This window comes from Oryctolagus cuniculus, chromosome 3 (assembly GCF_964237555.1).
Source record: "Oryctolagus cuniculus chromosome 3, mOryCun1.1, whole genome shotgun sequence".
Lineage (NCBI taxonomy): Eukaryota > Metazoa > Chordata > Mammalia > Lagomorpha > Leporidae > Oryctolagus > Oryctolagus cuniculus.
The window spans coordinates 11,651,631-11,667,458 of record NC_091434.1 but is presented as its reverse complement, the minus strand read 5'-3'; the positions used below and the strand labels follow the sequence as shown (position 1 = coordinate 11,667,458).

The 15,828-nt window shown below is 39.6% G+C and overlaps 1 protein-coding gene across 32 annotated transcripts in view; it reads left to right on the top strand.

Moving 5' to 3' along the window:
• The window catches only part of MFF (mitochondrial fission factor), a 38,572-nt gene that overhangs the window by 2,761 nt on the left and 19,983 nt on the right, over nt 1-15,828 (top strand). For 14 of the 32 annotated variants that reach the window (XM_008259266.3, XM_008259264.4, XM_008259263.3 and 11 more), the window contains exons 2-6: nt 1,567-1,675; nt 2,775-2,948; nt 3,634-3,854; nt 5,935-6,104; nt 14,467-14,555. In XM_008259266.3, the coding sequence (XP_008257488.2) occupies nt 2,896-2,948; nt 3,634-3,854; nt 5,935-6,104; nt 14,467-14,555 (533 nt within the window). In that variant the 5' untranslated portion in view covers nt 1,567-1,675; nt 2,775-2,895. The remainder of the gene's footprint in view (nt 1-1,566; nt 1,676-2,774; nt 2,949-3,633; nt 3,855-5,934; nt 6,105-14,466; nt 14,556-15,828) is intronic. The other 18 variants (XM_070070142.1, XM_070070140.1, XM_070070138.1 and 15 more) reach the window with 2 other exon arrangements.

The following is a 15,828-nucleotide window of genomic DNA, read 5'->3' as shown; positions in this document are numbered from 1 at the left end:
GGGAGACCAGGAAGAAGCACCTGGCTCCTGGCTTCGGATTGGTGCAGCGCCGGCCGTAGCAGCCATTTCGGGGGTGAACCAACAGAAGGAAGACCTTTCTCTCTGTCTCTGTCTCTCTCACTGTCTATAACTCTACCTGTCAAGTAAAAAAAAATATATATATATATATATATACATATATATAATGATAATAATAAATGCCATAGTCTAATGAGGGAAAAAAAAAGAACCAGATTTTAATTTGTTTTGCTTAACACACATCCCAATAATTGAGACAGCACTGTGTTGTCCTAGTAGAAAATTTTCATATAGTTTTTAAATTTAAGTGTTTAGACTGGCTACAGGAGAATTTGTTTTGTTCCAGAATTTGTCTTTTCAGTGTCCACCTTTATGTCCTAAGTCCATGATTCTTTACAAACTTAGATATTCCCATAAGAAAAGGTGTTGCTAGCCAATGAAATGTTGAGACCCCTGAGATGTTCTAGTGGAAAATTCATAAGAAGATTGAAATGCAGCTGGTGGACTGTGGAGAATAGTATATGTCAAGGCGATAATGTGCTTCTAGTAATTTGTGTCCCTAGTTTATTATTTTTTATAAAGATTTTGTTTATTTATTTATTTATTTAGGAATCAGAATTATAGACAGAGGGAGAGCCAGAGAGAAAGATCTATCCGTGGGTTCCATTCCCCAGATGGCCGCAACAGCTGGAGATGGGCCAATCTGAAACTAGGAGCCAAGAGCTTCTTTCGGGTCTTCCACATGGGTGCACAGGCCCTAGCACTTAGGCCATCTTCCACTGCTTTCCCAGGCCATAAACAGAGAGCTGGTTGGGAAGAGGAGCAGCCAGGACATGAACCAGCGTCCATATGGGATGCCAGCACCACAGGTGGAGGCTTAGCCTACCACGTCACAGCATCAGTCCTGTCCCTTGTTTATTTTTATAAAACTTTAGCTTATGGTTCCCAAAAGCAATAATCATTCTGAAAGATCTCTTTTCAGTGTTATTTCTGAATGTAAGATTTTGCCATACTTCAGATGCATGCAAGTATTAGGACGATGTCTCATCTAGAGTGATAGTAGAGGTTGCCAGTGAGGAATCTGGGTGGAATAAGGTGGGACACTTCATTTTCTCTGGATATTCTTGTGTACTTTGTACTGTGTGCATGCTTTATGGTTCAAAATGAGAAGCATTTTGAGTGAATGAAAATTTAACTGATGCATTTGTTCCTCTTTCCTGTATATATACACACATACACACACTTCGTACATATATATCAATAATAGATTCCTTTAAACTTATGTAATTTTCCCACATTTTTCTAACTATAGTTAGAAACAGAGGCATAGTTAGCCTTCTATCTTGCTTTACCTAATGGATAGTCATAAGATCCTATCCGTGAGACCCAAATTGGTGGTAAGCTTGATAATTTTTTATTTATTTTTTTTGTTTCTTAATGGAAGGTTGTGCATCTTTGTGATTTTTATCATTTGGAGAATTCCCAGCACTGCATCCCTAATGCTGATAACTTCTAGTTTTCCAATTAGCCCCTGTTTTTCTCCCCCAGGGACAAAAGTGGCTGTAACCAGCATATGCACATTGAAGCAAGTTAAGGAGTTAATATGAAGCACAGAAGCAGATAGTGCCACATAGCAAGCAGTCGTTGGTACACATTTGTGAGTAAAAATTTTCTCTTTGTGTTTTTTCAGTCTTTAAACCATCTGCATGGCCAATCCTTAAGATTCAGACATTTTGGTAAAGAATAGAAGCAGCCAGTTAGCAGTCTCATAAGCACCTCAGCGAGATAGAGTGTAAGGTGTGGAGTACATCAGTGAAGTGGAGGGTAAGAAATAGCCCAGCTAGACAAAGACATTCATACTGTCTTAACTTCTTATTTTCCCTAATTTATATATGCAATTATATATACTATTTTCTTGGGACTTGCCTACAATTTGGTTTGGGGGGGTTATTTCCTTTTAAGGAAACTATTAATTACAGATCAGTTTATTAGGCTACTTTGGAAACAGGCTTTGCTTTCTCTTCATGTCTTCTTCATTTGAATTTAGTCTAAAAAAGAAAGACTTTTTTCCCTGTTCAGAATATAATTAGAGTAGCCGGCGCCGTGGCTCAATGGGCTAATCCTCCACCTTGCGGCGCCGGCACACCGGGTTCTAGTCCCGGTCGGGGCGCCGGATTCTGTCCCGGTTGCCCCTCTTCCAGGCCAGCTCTCTGCTGTGGCCAGGGAGTGCAGTGAGGATAGCCCAAGTCCTTGGGCCCTGCACCCCATGGGAGACCAGGATAAGTACCTGGCTCCTGCCTTCGGATCAGCGCGGTGCGCTGGTCGCAGCGCACCGGCCGTGGCGGCCATTAGAGGGTGAACCAACGGCAAAAAGGAAGACCTTTCTCTCTCTCTCTCTCACTGTCCACTCTGCCTGTCAAAAAAAAAAAAAAAAAAAAAAGAATATAATTAGAGGAATTTTGTGGCAGTGTTATAGTTTTTCTAATCTGACTTCACATTTGTGTGTGCATTTGATATAGCTTTTCTTTGTCTTGTCTGCAAAAAAAAATCATAAAACAATGATTATGCTTCAAATTATCATTGTGACTTTTCAGGTATAAAAATAACTATGAGATATTTGAAAATTGGTTTCTCAGATCAAGCTCCAGGCCATGTTCAAGTGAAAAAATAATTTTAAGTAGATATTTACTTTTATTCATAGTTTTCTTATGAAATGAATTGTCAAAATACTGATTTTTATTCTTTCTTTTTTACAGCTGGAAAAGCAGTGTCCGTGTTGTTATGTACACCTCCAAAAAAGTTCAGATCTGTAGGGGAATTGTGTAAAGTAAACTGAACTACAGGGTAGCAGTATTTTATTAGCTATTATAGACGTGTATGTACTGTATTAAAATGAGTAACAGAACAAGCAGTGACACACCTCTAGGAAGGTCAGTGAAACTTTATTCAGTTGAGCTGGTATTATAGGTTTGAGAGATAGTGGCTTGTAAGATGACTGCAATAGGTCAACCTGCTCTTTTACACTTTAGCATTTTGTATTTTAGGGCCACATTCTTTTCGCTGCATTTCCCTGGAATCATGGATCCTTTTCCACTTTTGAAGCTTACTGAATACATCTGTACTGGCTTTCCATTTAAAAGCATGTGATACTTTTCTAAAATAAATATGCATGTACAATATTAAATATAAATTAATAATGTAAAATATTTAATCCCTGAAAAAATGAAAGCAAACATTAGGATGTTTATAAAGTCCAAGTACCTTTCCTTCAAATAATTGATTAGAAAATTTGTTTTATTTCAGGCATTTTTAAGTTATCTGCAGCATGCATCTTTGTTTATGAACAAACGTGTTTGTGTGTGTATGTGTGTTTGTGTGTACATATTTATGTTGTAGCTATATAATAATTTTTAATCAAGGTATAATTTCAACTAATAAGAAGGCATTATATCAAGGAAAACATTTTCTTCAGTGTTCTTTTTCCTGTGTATGTGTTGAATATTGGCAAATTAGAAATTTCTTTTTGCTCTTTCTATAATAGGTGTTGTCTTCTAATTTCGCTACGTAGACATTTTAACACTTGGTCATCCTTGTCTTTAAATTTTTCTTCCACAGAGTGACTGGGGCAGCATTTCCCTCTCCCACTGCTGCTGAGATGGCAGAAATCAGTCGAATTCAGTATGAGATGGAATATACCGAAGGTATTAGTCAGCGAATGAGGGTCCCAGAAAAATTAAAAGTAGCACCACCAAATGCTGACCTGGAACAGGGATTCCAAGAAGGAGCTCCAAATGCTAGTGTGATAATGCAGGTTCCAGAAAGGATCGTTGTAGCAGGTATTTCATATTTGTCTAGAAAGTTGCCTAATGAATCTTTGTTTTATATGTTTTTATGAAAACTTCTGGTATTTTGAAAGTATTATTCAGAAAAGGGGTTGGGAAGTGCAGTTTTGCCTTTTCAAAAAGTGTATTCATCATAGTAGTCTAAATTTCAGCTATATTTTTAAATAATCCAATTAATTATTGAGGTGTTACACATGTTAAATTATGCATTTTTAAGTATCCACTTAATGAATTTTCATAAATGTATACAGCCATATATCTGCTACCATAGTCTAAATAGAGATACTTCGTTACCCCAAAAGGTTCAGTTGTGCACTCTATCACTCCCTACTCCTCAACTCAAGGCAATCATAACCTCCTTTCTCCAGAGACTTGATTTACCTTCCCTAGTGTGGGCTCGTCCTGCGAGGCCCATACTGTCGAGATGGTGGCACAACTTCTTTCTTCTACAAGAAGCACTGGAGACAGTTTTGGAGAACATGTCCATTTATTAACAATCAGGCGCAAGCTTTTAAATGGTAGGCAAAGAGGAGTAGCTAGTTTAGGGTAGCAACACTAATTCTATAACATAAAGCAGATACTGGCACCTCTGCACTTCTACAATCAGCTTGAAGGTCATGTAGCCTACATAGTCCTCCAGGTGGTCTAAAATTTATGGGTCTCGGCCACACCCTGGAGCTTTTTTCCTAGTTGACAATCACAAGGCTCTTAAATAGGAAGTGGGAGTAGGGAAAACATGCCTGGGGCTTCTGCTGCCTGTCAGCAGTCAGGTCTTGTGTGCGTCCCTGTGTGCTGAGCCCCGGCCAAGGTCTTTCCCAGGAGGCATGGCGTGCCATGCTCTCTTAACCTCCTGCATGCGGTAGGCAGGCAGTCTCCCAGCCAGGCACAGGATCACCCACATACTAGAGTTTCATATAAATAGAATCCTCCAGTGTATACTCTTTTATCTGACTTCTGCTCAGTGTCATATTTCCGAGGTTCTTTCATGTTGTTGCATATCAACAGTTCACTCCATTCCACTATGTAGATACTGAGTAATATTACACTGTGTGGATATACTATAAATTGTTTATTTCTTCATCCATTGATGGGCATTTGAATTGTTTCCTGTTTGGGGCTACTAGGAATAAATCTGCTGTGAATATTCATGTAGGAATTTTTATGAGGACATGTATTTTCATATCTCTAGAAGTGAATTGCTATTATACTGTAAGTTTTATTTAACTTTTGAAAAGCTGGTAAGTTATTTTCCAAATTATTGTACGTGTTACATTCCTATCAGTGACGTGTGTGTTTCAGTCACTCTACATCCTTAGAAACATTTTGTATTTCTGGTTCTAGATTTTATCCATCTTATGGTGATTTTCATTGTGTTTTGCTGATAAGTAACAGTTTTGAGTATCTGCTGATGTGCTCTTTGGCCATTTATATAAAAACTCCTGTTGCATCTATTCAGATAATTTCCCTGCTTGAAAATTTGCATGTTGTAAAAGTTCTTCAAATATTCTGGATACCAGTGGGTTTTTTTTCTGTCATATATCTGTATTTGTCATTTTTTTTTTTTTTTTTTTTTTGACAGGCAGAGTGGACAGTGAGAGAGAGAGACAGAGAGAAAGGTCTTCCTTTGCCGTTGGTTCACCCTCCAATGGCCACCGCGGCCGGTGCACCGCGCTGATCCAATGGCAGGAGCCAGGTACTTATCCTGGTCTCCCATGGGGTGCAGGGCCCAAGGACTTGGGCTATCCTCCACTGCACTCCCTGTCCACAGCAGAGAGCTGGCCTGGAAGAGGGGCAACCGGGACAGAATCCGATGCCCCGACCGGGACTAGAACCCGGTGTGCCGGCACCGCAAGGCGGAGGATTAGCCTAGTGAGCCGCAGCGCCGGCTGTATTTGTCATTTCTGTACCAAGATCATAAATATTAGTGAAATATAAATGCTTATGCTGAAAGCATAGTTTGAAAGAAGCGAATGCTATTGGGTAGATTATAATACAAGAGTAGGAGAAGGTAAAGACATTGTAAAGAAACCACTATCTGTTTTAAAACTTCCTCTTTACTCTTCCCACATACCAGGAAATAATGAAGATGTTTCCTTTTCAAGACCAGCCGATCTTGACCTGATCCAGTCAACTCCCTTTAAACCTCTGGCACTAAAAACACCACCCCGTGTACTTACGCTAAGTGAAAGGCCACTTGATTTTCTGGATTTAGAAAGACCTCCTGCCACCCCTCAAAATGAAGAAGTAAGTAGAGTTTCAACATCAATTAATTTGCAATAAGATTGACAAAAGTAAAAGTTCAGGAGAAATAATAAGGCTATAAATCATGTCTTAATAATATGCAAGGGATGCTTTCCACATACTATCAATTCTGATTTATAAATACCCAAAATAGTATGTTAATGGTTTCTAAATTTAATAATTCAGAAAAATGAAATTTTGTGGAAAATATTAATATTCATGTGATCTTGAAGAAAGAGGGCTAAGCAGTATAGGATAAGCTGGGAAGTTAAGTAAAAGGAGGAAATTCATGCATCACTTTGTTGTAAAATCAGTGTGGCTAACCAGGCAAAGAAGGCTCTTTTTTGCCCTTGGAACACAGCTCGTTCTTGTGCTTGAAGAAACGTTTCTACTGAATTTGCTGCTCTTCCCCTTAATGGTAATATCCCGTTGACCCAAATATAGCAGTATGGAGGTATGGACTAATAAGAAGTAGAGTTTAAATCTTGCCTCTGCCATTGGTTGCAGGCCAGTCTTTTTAAGCTTTTTGTCTTTGATGACGTCTGTACTTAACATCTTTATTCATTATAGTTTCTGAACTTTTAAAGTTGATAGTAGTATAAGACAACATGCAAACATTTTTTTTACTAATGATGCTACCTTTATCTGATTTCATTTTTCATTTAGTCCTTTGCAAAGAGAGTCAGTCACCCATATAATCCAGGGCAGTGTGACTTCCTAGTGCTGGCTGTGGGCTTTTCTTAGGTTGTGAATTACTGTTGAGGTAATTGAGATAATATCCTCCAGGTGCCAGTTTAGACATTCTAGATAATTGCTTGGTGAAAAGCACTAAATTTGAGCATTAACATGGCAAAAAGGAACTAAGATACTTGAACAAACTTTTTGACTTCGTGTGAAATGTTATATGCAGTGCAAAATCAATGAGACATAATTCCTGCTCTCAAAAAGTGCTTTTTGACAAGTCACAGCAGGACAATGGTAGGAATGAAGGAAAGACATCAACATATGAAGAAGACATGAAGTTCTTTAGTAGCAAAAAATAATGGAAGTTAAAAAGGTAGTTAGACACAGCAGAAGGTGCCATAGCATGCTTCCTATTCAAGGTCTAAGTTCTAGCTCCCCAAAGGTAGCATGAGAAATATTGTTGTTAAAAAAATTGCAAGTGTTGTCTTGGAATATTGTCTTGGATCCAGGAGCAAGTCAGCACTCCCTTTGCTATTCGGGTTTTGCTTTTTTTTTTTTGCTCTTTCTGTGCCCCCTAACTATTGAACTTTATTGCCTATCCAGTGCAAGTAACTGACAGCATCCCAAGCATTTCTCTGAGTGATTGCTTTAGGGCTGAGTAAAGTTTACTAGGTCTGCCCTTGGTAGACCCACGCTTTAAGACTGTGTCGGATTCATGCCTGCATTACTCGCAATATTTACTCAAATGTGATAAATGCTCAGAGTATGTTGTCCTGGTGTTGAAATCTTAGGTTGAGAATTAGTTCTGTTTTTGAAGGCCTTCTTTGCCACTTACCAACATTGGGCAAATTATTTAGCAGTTCTAAAGCTTATCTCTAAAAAAGATAAGGATAATGCTAAATGCATAAGATTACTGTGAGAATTAGATATAATAACATATATTTAGCACATGTTCTAATTCATGTTAAAAGTTCAATATGTATAAATGTTGTTAAGCAAGAATTATAATCTTGTGACAGGAGTCAGATTCAAGAGATGACTTTTAGAAGAGGTTGGAACCAGCTACCTATAGGAAGGAAACCAGGAAAATGATGTGAACTTCAAGCTTCGGAAGGCTTCAAATAACCCTAAAGAGGCATAAACCAATGATTAGGGGAGAAAAGGGAGGGATTGAGGGTTCTGGCAACTTCTAAAAATGAGTTACATAGAAGAACAATAACATCGTGAGTGTTTATAATTTTGATGATTCATTCAGGATCCCCAGAACCATTTACTCTGTACTAATGATTCTGTAGCAGTTGCCAAGGTTTCTGTACTTCAGAACTATCAACATTTTGGGCTGGAGAATTCTGTGTTGATGGTTGCACAACATTATGAGTGTACTAAATGCTACTGAATTGTTCACTTTAAGATGGCTAAAATTATGAATGGTATATTATGTTTACTTTAAATCCTCCCTTCGCCCAAAACACAAACACACACACACACAATCTCCAGACACAGCCAGTGTTCCATAGAGGGCCAAATCACTCTTGGTTGAGAATTGCTGACCTATGTCAAGAAAGGAAACTTCCAGGAGAAGCATATGAGGAAGGTTTTTAATTTGTTGTACAAATGCCTGACTATGCAACAGATAGGTTTGTAGAAAGCAACTGCACTTGAGTTCTTAAACTGACCCAAAGAATCTTGCTGGGGATGGGTATTTGGCACAGTGGTTAAGATGCTGCTTGTGATGCCTGCATCCCATGTCATAGTGTCTGGGTTTGGACCCAGTTCCCCTCTGAGTTTAGCTTCCTGCTAACATGCACCTTGGGAAGCTGCAGGTGATTGCTGAAGGGCTTGGGTCTCTGTCACCCATGTGGAAGATATGGATTGGATTCGGGTTCCTGGCTTCTGCCTGGCCCAGCCCCAGATGTTGCCTTCACGTGCTCTCTCTCTCCTTCCCCCCATTTCTCCCTTTCTACTTTCCTCCTTCTTTACTTCCCCCCTTCTCTCTTCTTTCAAAAAAAGAAAAAAAGAATCCAAGTGATCCTATGAGGAGAGCTTAAAACATGTCACATATAATCCACTCAAAGAAAGTTTATAAAATTTGGAGGCTCAGCTGGAAGAGAGGAAATTGATGAACCCTTTCAATATGCCTAATCTGTAAAGAAAAAGATTTGGAAAATGATGCCTTTAAGAAGATTTGACACAACGTTGAACAATGCGACCAAGATTTGAGGTCTACCATCATATCCTGCAATCAAACAGCAGTAAGTTTCAAAAAATCAACTATAATAAGCGCTAAGAGTTTTGTGAGAAGGCCATTGAAATAAGAGAAAACAGACTTTTGGACTAAAGACAGGTTATGACAGCTTTTGTTCAAATTAGCAACTCCTTCAGATAATAGAAATATGAAAATGCCATTCATTTCTATAATAAATCTTTGGAAGAGCACTGAACCCCAAATGTACCCAAGAACAATCAATAGCCAGAGGTGGTATGGAAGGAACAAGTTTGGTTCACCTATGTAAGCCCTGACCTAATTTTGGAAAAGAAGAGCAAAGGCAATGAATGTTTTCAGAGAGGAAACTATATCCAAGCCATGCAAGCTTTTTACAGAAGCTGTCAAATGGCATCCACAGGATGCCAAATTCTATAATATGTTCAAAGTGTACAGCTGGAGCTTAAAGGACTGGGAGAAATAATATCCAGCTGGAGCCAACCTCATCGCAGATTGCACTTGGGCAGCAGTAGCCCTAGAAGTTGCCTGTGTAATAGAAGGCTCTTGAGCAGTAATCCTTCTGTGAAGAAGTAGCAGATGGTCATCAGTGCCCTGTGATGGCCCAGTTCAGTGGGCATGACACCCCTTTGGATGTGAAGCAAAAGATCGTAGTGGACCTGAAATGTGTTGGTCACCCAACTACATGCACATCCTAAAACAAATGTGAAAGGATGCCTAGGCATTCAGTGAATACTTAAAAGGGTACTACAGTAGCTCAGAAAATTAAGAACGTGTTGGATGTGAATCTGATCAGAATTTGATGGTGGTTTGTTTAGCTCCCTTTCCCTCCTTCTCATTTGTAGAAAGGAGAGCTGAGACTGCAGTGAGAAGAATGGATCAAAAGTCTACAGAGAAGGCCGGCGCCGCGGCTCACTAGGCTAATCCTCCGCCTAGCGGCGCCGGCACACCAGGTTCTAGTCCCGGTCAGGGTGCCGGATTCTGTCCCGGTTGTCCCTCTTCCAGGCCAGCCCTCTGCTGTGGCCAGGGAGTGCAGTGGAGGATGGCCCAGGTGCTTGGGCCCTGCACCCCATGGGAGACCAGGAAAAGCACCTGGCTCCTGGCTCCTGCCATCGGATCAGCGCGGTGCGCCGGCCGTGGCGGCCATTGGAGGGTGAACCAACAGCAAAAGGAAGACCTTTCTCTCTGTCTCTCTCTCTCTCACTGTCCACTCTGCCTGTCAAAAAAAAAAAAAAAAGTCTACAGAGAAGAGGAAAAAGAACAGTTTATTTCTGTATATGTATGTGCATTCATCCGTGGAAGATTCAGAACTAGACACTCACCTTTCTTTTACAGCTGCCAGTCATGGCCATCTTAGCACAAGCATGATCTCTTAACTACTGACATGTTGTTACAGTTTCCTCCCCATAACCTGCAAGCACCTGCTCATTTGTTCTCCCCATGGCTGTGTTTGAGGAAGGAAGGATGTTCCCATTGCTCAATCCATGTGGCTAACTCGTTATCTTTCCCTGTCTGTAAAAAGCCCCATGGAAAACAGAATGAATATGGGAAAAATCCTATGGATCTGGGCAGATTCTTGGAGGAGAGGTAGACTTTGAATGGGTTGAGAGCACCAGTAAACAAAAGCCTAGAAGACATTTATATGCCGAAGAATTTCTATATAATCAAATATAGCTTGGAGTAAAATCATGTAAAAGGAGAGTTATATGCATGTATGCAACATGTATTTAATGCTACATGTTTTATAACTAGACCTAGAGACCCTGTGACCCAACTTCTAGGAAGTTGTCTGAAGCTTGGAAGCTATTCTCAGCCTTAGGATTGAGTGAGCTTTGAAGTTAGGTTGTCAGTTCTGGAAGGTTCTAAATGACATTTAAAAATATGGCATTCAAATAAGCATCTACTATCTCATCACTTTGTTCTAAATAAAGAAAATATTTAAAACATCATTGTATTCCTTTCCAGGCAGTATCCAACTTCTTTGTTATTACAGTATACAAGTCAGTAATTTTAGGCAACATAACAAATAGAAGCTTTTGTCTTTAGTTACCCAGTCCCTCCAATAGAGCAGTAATATCAAATCAGTAAGTCAGGGCCCATGTTGTAGTACTTTAAGTTAAACAACCACCTGCAATGCCAGCATCCATATGAGTGCTGGTCCTACTAACTGGCCTGAGGAAGCAGCAGAGAATGGCCTGAGTACTTGGATCCCCCAGCCAGGTGGGAGACCTGGATGGTGGCTCCTGGCTTCAGCCTGACCCACCCGTTGCTCTTGCAGCCATTTGGGGAATAAAGCAGCAGATGGAAGATCTCTCACCCTCTTTGTCTTTCCCTCCCTTTGTAACTCTGCCTTTCAAATAAATAAAATAAATCTTTTAAAAACAAAAGATCAATAAATCAGATTTCAGTTGACAAAAGTATCAATAGACTTAGGATCTTCTAGTTTCTCAAGCAATGTTGGAGTCAACAGATATATATGTCATCTATCATTTCCTGTCCAACTTTATCTTAATTCTCACCACTTAGCAGCAGGAATGGTTTTGATTTAATAGACAATTCATTTTTGATCGCTGCTATACAGAAGAGCTGTTCTGTGGTAGAGAAAGCAACTGCAGTTCTGCAGGAGGTAGGAAGGAAAGTATCAGCGGAAATCTCACAAACCAACCCGCATTATTCCTATACATGAATAAAATGCTCTTGATTGTAAAGCTGCTAAATTTTATATATAGTGACTTAAAACTAGATTTGATTTTTGGATTAACTTTACCATGCTCTTATAGTAGGCTCCAAATCAACTACTTTGGTTTTAGAAATTTTTTTCCTTTTATATACATGGTTCATAATCAAATCTAAACTATGGTTTGAAGTTATATGCTATATAGTGTGGGTTTGAGTTTTATTGGCATGAAATAATACAGGATTTATTCTGTGTTGATGATAGTTATTGTCTGATAATCTACCTCCAAGTCTTTTCAAAAGCATTAATAAATACTGACTGGCATTTTTAAAAAATCTTAATTTTCCAGGCTGGCATGTGTTGTAGTGCTTAAATTGCTGCTGGAGTTGTACACATCCCATATCAGAGTGCCTAGGTTTGAGTCCCAGCTCTGCTTCCAATTCCAGCTTCCTACTAATGCAGGCCCTGGTAGACAGCAAGAAGTAACTTAAGTAGTTGGGTGCCTGCTACCTACATGAAAGACCCAAATGAGTTCCAGTCTTCCGGCTTCAGCCTAGCTCAGCCCTGGCTGTTGTGGGCATTTGGAGAGAACCCCAGCAGATGGAAGAGGTTCTCTCCTCCCCCACCTCCTTTCGGCCCCTCCCAGCAGTCCCTCCCCCGTCTTTCAAATACAATGAAAACAAATAAGTAAAAAATTTTAAAATGAAATCTTGATTTTCAAGTCCCTTGATCCATGTATTAGCTGTTCTTTGCAGAAAAGTTTAAAAAATTTTTAAACAAGAAGTTGCCATGCCTGCTTCTGTTCAAAAATATTTTCTGAACAAGGAGGAAGGGTGATGATTATCACTGTTCTAGTTATCTTTTGCTGTATAACAAATCACCCTCAAGTTAGTGTATGGAAACCAAAAATAATTATTTGCTTTGCTCATAGATTCTGTGGGGTTAGGACTTTGCCGTGGGTACTGTAGGGGAAAGCTTTTTTCTGTTTCACAATATCTGGGGTCTAACCTAGGAAGTCTGAAAGGCGGAGGATAACTCAACAGTTTTAAGTGTTGTTTGCAACATTCACTAGATTAGTCAGCTTGTATTCCTATGCCTGGCCTTGCCATATGGCTACTTGAGCTTCCTTACATAATGGTACCATTGTTCCAGACAAGAATGTTCTGGAGGGAAAAGACAGAAGCTGTAGTGTTAGGAACTAGCCTCAGAAGTTAGGTTGCTGGGGCAGTGCTGTGTGGCAGTGGGTTAAGACAGCTACCAGCAGCACTGGCTTCCCATATGAGCACTGGCTTGAATACCAGCTGCTCTGCTTCTGATCCGGCTCCCTGTTAATGTTTCTTGGAAAGCACCAGAAGATGACCCAGCTGCTTGGATCCCTGCCACCCTCGTGGAAGACCTGGATGGAGTTCCAAGCTCCTGGCTTTGGCCTGGCCAGCCCTGGCTGTTGGGGCCATTAGGGGAGTGAACCAGTAGATAGAAGATCTCTTTCTGTCTCTCCCTCTTTCACTAACTTTGTCTTTCAAATAAATAAATAAGATCATTTTTTAAAAAAAAGTTTAGTTAGAAAAAAGTCATATTGAATCATTTTATAGCAGTCACCAGACTACCCAATTTCAAGAGAAGGGAGCATAGATACTGTGTGTGTGTGTGTGTTTGAAAGGCAGAGAGAAAGAAATACTTTCCATCCACTGGTTCACTCCCTAAGTGTCTGTGATAGCTGGGCCTGGGCCAGGCTGAAGCCCAGATCCCAGAACTCCATCTGGATCTCCCACATGGGAGACAGGGACCAAAGTACTTGAATCTTCGCCTGGTGCCTCTTAGGATGTGCATTAGCAGGAAACTAGAAACTGACGCCAGGACTCAAACCCACAAGCTCCCATATGAGAGGTGAGCATTACTGCTATGCCAAATGCCTGCCCAGATCCTGTTTAATGGAACAAGCTCAGAGATACATTTTATAAGAAGAGATAGCAAATAATATAGTTGGCTGCCCATATGTCCAGGCTGTGCATCCACAGATTAAGCAATCATTGATTAAAAATATCCAGGGGGAAAATTCCAGAAAGTTCCTAAAACCAAAATTGCCCATATTCTGAGCACTTTGTTGGATCCACGTTAATGAGGTGATGTGTAAGCACATCCTGCTGTGGCCTCCTGCCATTTCACAGATCCTTAGTCTCTCTTCAGCACTTCTTGTTGGAGCCTTGTTCACCTTGCATCTCCTTGTAAACTGTTAGGCCTACTATGGTTTGTCTGTACTGAAACACCTACAGACTATTTTTTTCTTATCGTCTCCTAAACAATACAGTGTAACAATTATTTACATAGCGTTTACAATGCTGTAGGGATTAGGAATAATTTAGAGATGATTTATGGTATATGGTAGGATGTATGTAGATTATATGCAAATACCCCATGTTTTATAAAGAATTTGAATATCCATGTAATTTTTTATGTCCTGAGAGGAGGGACACCTTTCCTGGAACCAGTTTCACTTGGATTCATGGGACAATTGTAATTGTCCCAAGATTGATATTTAAAAAGAAACCAGAATAGCTTTATCTGAAAGTAAGTAGGCATTCCTAAATTTATCTGCATTATAATACGTAGATTTAACAAGTCTATCTCTAAAACAAGGCCAAGCAGCAGTTCTTGGTTGCTTTTTCTTGGTTATACTCTTTGTAAATTTAATGAGTAGCCTTGAATTAAAGTTCATTCGATGCTAAGCAGCTACTAGGTTACTGAGGCACTTTTCTGTTCCCTTCCCTTTGTGCCGTTAACAGATCCGTGCAGTTGGCAGGCTAAAACGAGAACGCTCTATGAGTGAAAATGCCGTTCGCCAAAATGGACAGCTGGTCAGAAACGATTCCATGTGAGTAGGACCACTAAGCATTGTCGTTCCTTTATAACTTTCCTCCGTGTATTGTTTATACCCATCTTTTTGTAAATAATTTCTTTCCATAATTTAAAAACTCTGTTTTGTGTTTTCATCAGTTTTACACTTCTGCAGTTCTTTTTATAGTCTTAAAATCTGGCTATTTTGTTGGTCATGAGAATTTTGTAATAGCGTTATAACTCCAGTGTGTGTGCTACTCTTCTGTAAACATGATGCACTTACTTGGGAAATCCCTATGAAATAATACTTATGGCAAATAATAAATATGGGTACTCAGTTATAATGCAGTATTCAAAAATGTTTACCATGTAGATTAAAAAATAAAAAGGAAAACATAATATAGAACGTCTTTATTTTCAAGTTATTCATGTTCTCACAAGATTATGAACCAGCTTTGCAAGCCTGTCTTCTGATAGAACTGTGATATGCACTATAGCATAGATAAATTTTTTCTTTTTTTTTTAATTTTCATGGAATATATATCTTAGGCATTCACCTGGTAATTCATTGATATTAGATTATTTTCATTTTCAAGAATACAAGGATGTTATTTTTAAAGGATTATCTGTTTAAACCTTTTTCATTTGGTTACATACTGTAATATTAAAACTACAACAACACATTTCAAGTGAAGCCAGTGCTTTTTATTTGCTAAAATTCATAATTTTTTTTTTTTTTTTTTTTGACAGGCAGAGTGGACAGTGAGAGAGAGAGACAGAGAGAAAGGTCTTCCTTTGCCGTTGGTTCACCCTCCAATGGCCGGCGCAGCCGGTGTGCTGCGGCCGGTGCACTGCGCTGATCTGAAGGCAGGAGCCAGGTGTTTCTCCTGGTCTCCTGTGCGGTGCAGGGCCCAAAGACTTGGGCCATCCTCCACTGTACTCCCAGGCCACAGCAGAGAGCTGGCCTGGAAGAGGGGCAGCTGGGACAGAATCCAGCGCCCTGATCGGGACTAGAACCTGGTATGCCGGCGCCGCAAAGTGGAGGATTAGCCTATTGAGCCATGGCGCCGGCCTATAATTCATAATTTTCTAAAAATCAAATATCCCTCAAAAATGCTTGGAATTTTAAATCTCACAGCCATTGGAAAGTGTTACTTTTTAAAATAGATTAGAATGTTAATATAAGATTTTTTTTCTCATTAATTTTTCAGTTTTCATGAACTTGTCATGAACCTTATGTGATGCCAAGCATCCCGTTAGTGTCTTTGAAACTGCAAATGAGTCAGAGATAATACATCTTATTTTTTTAA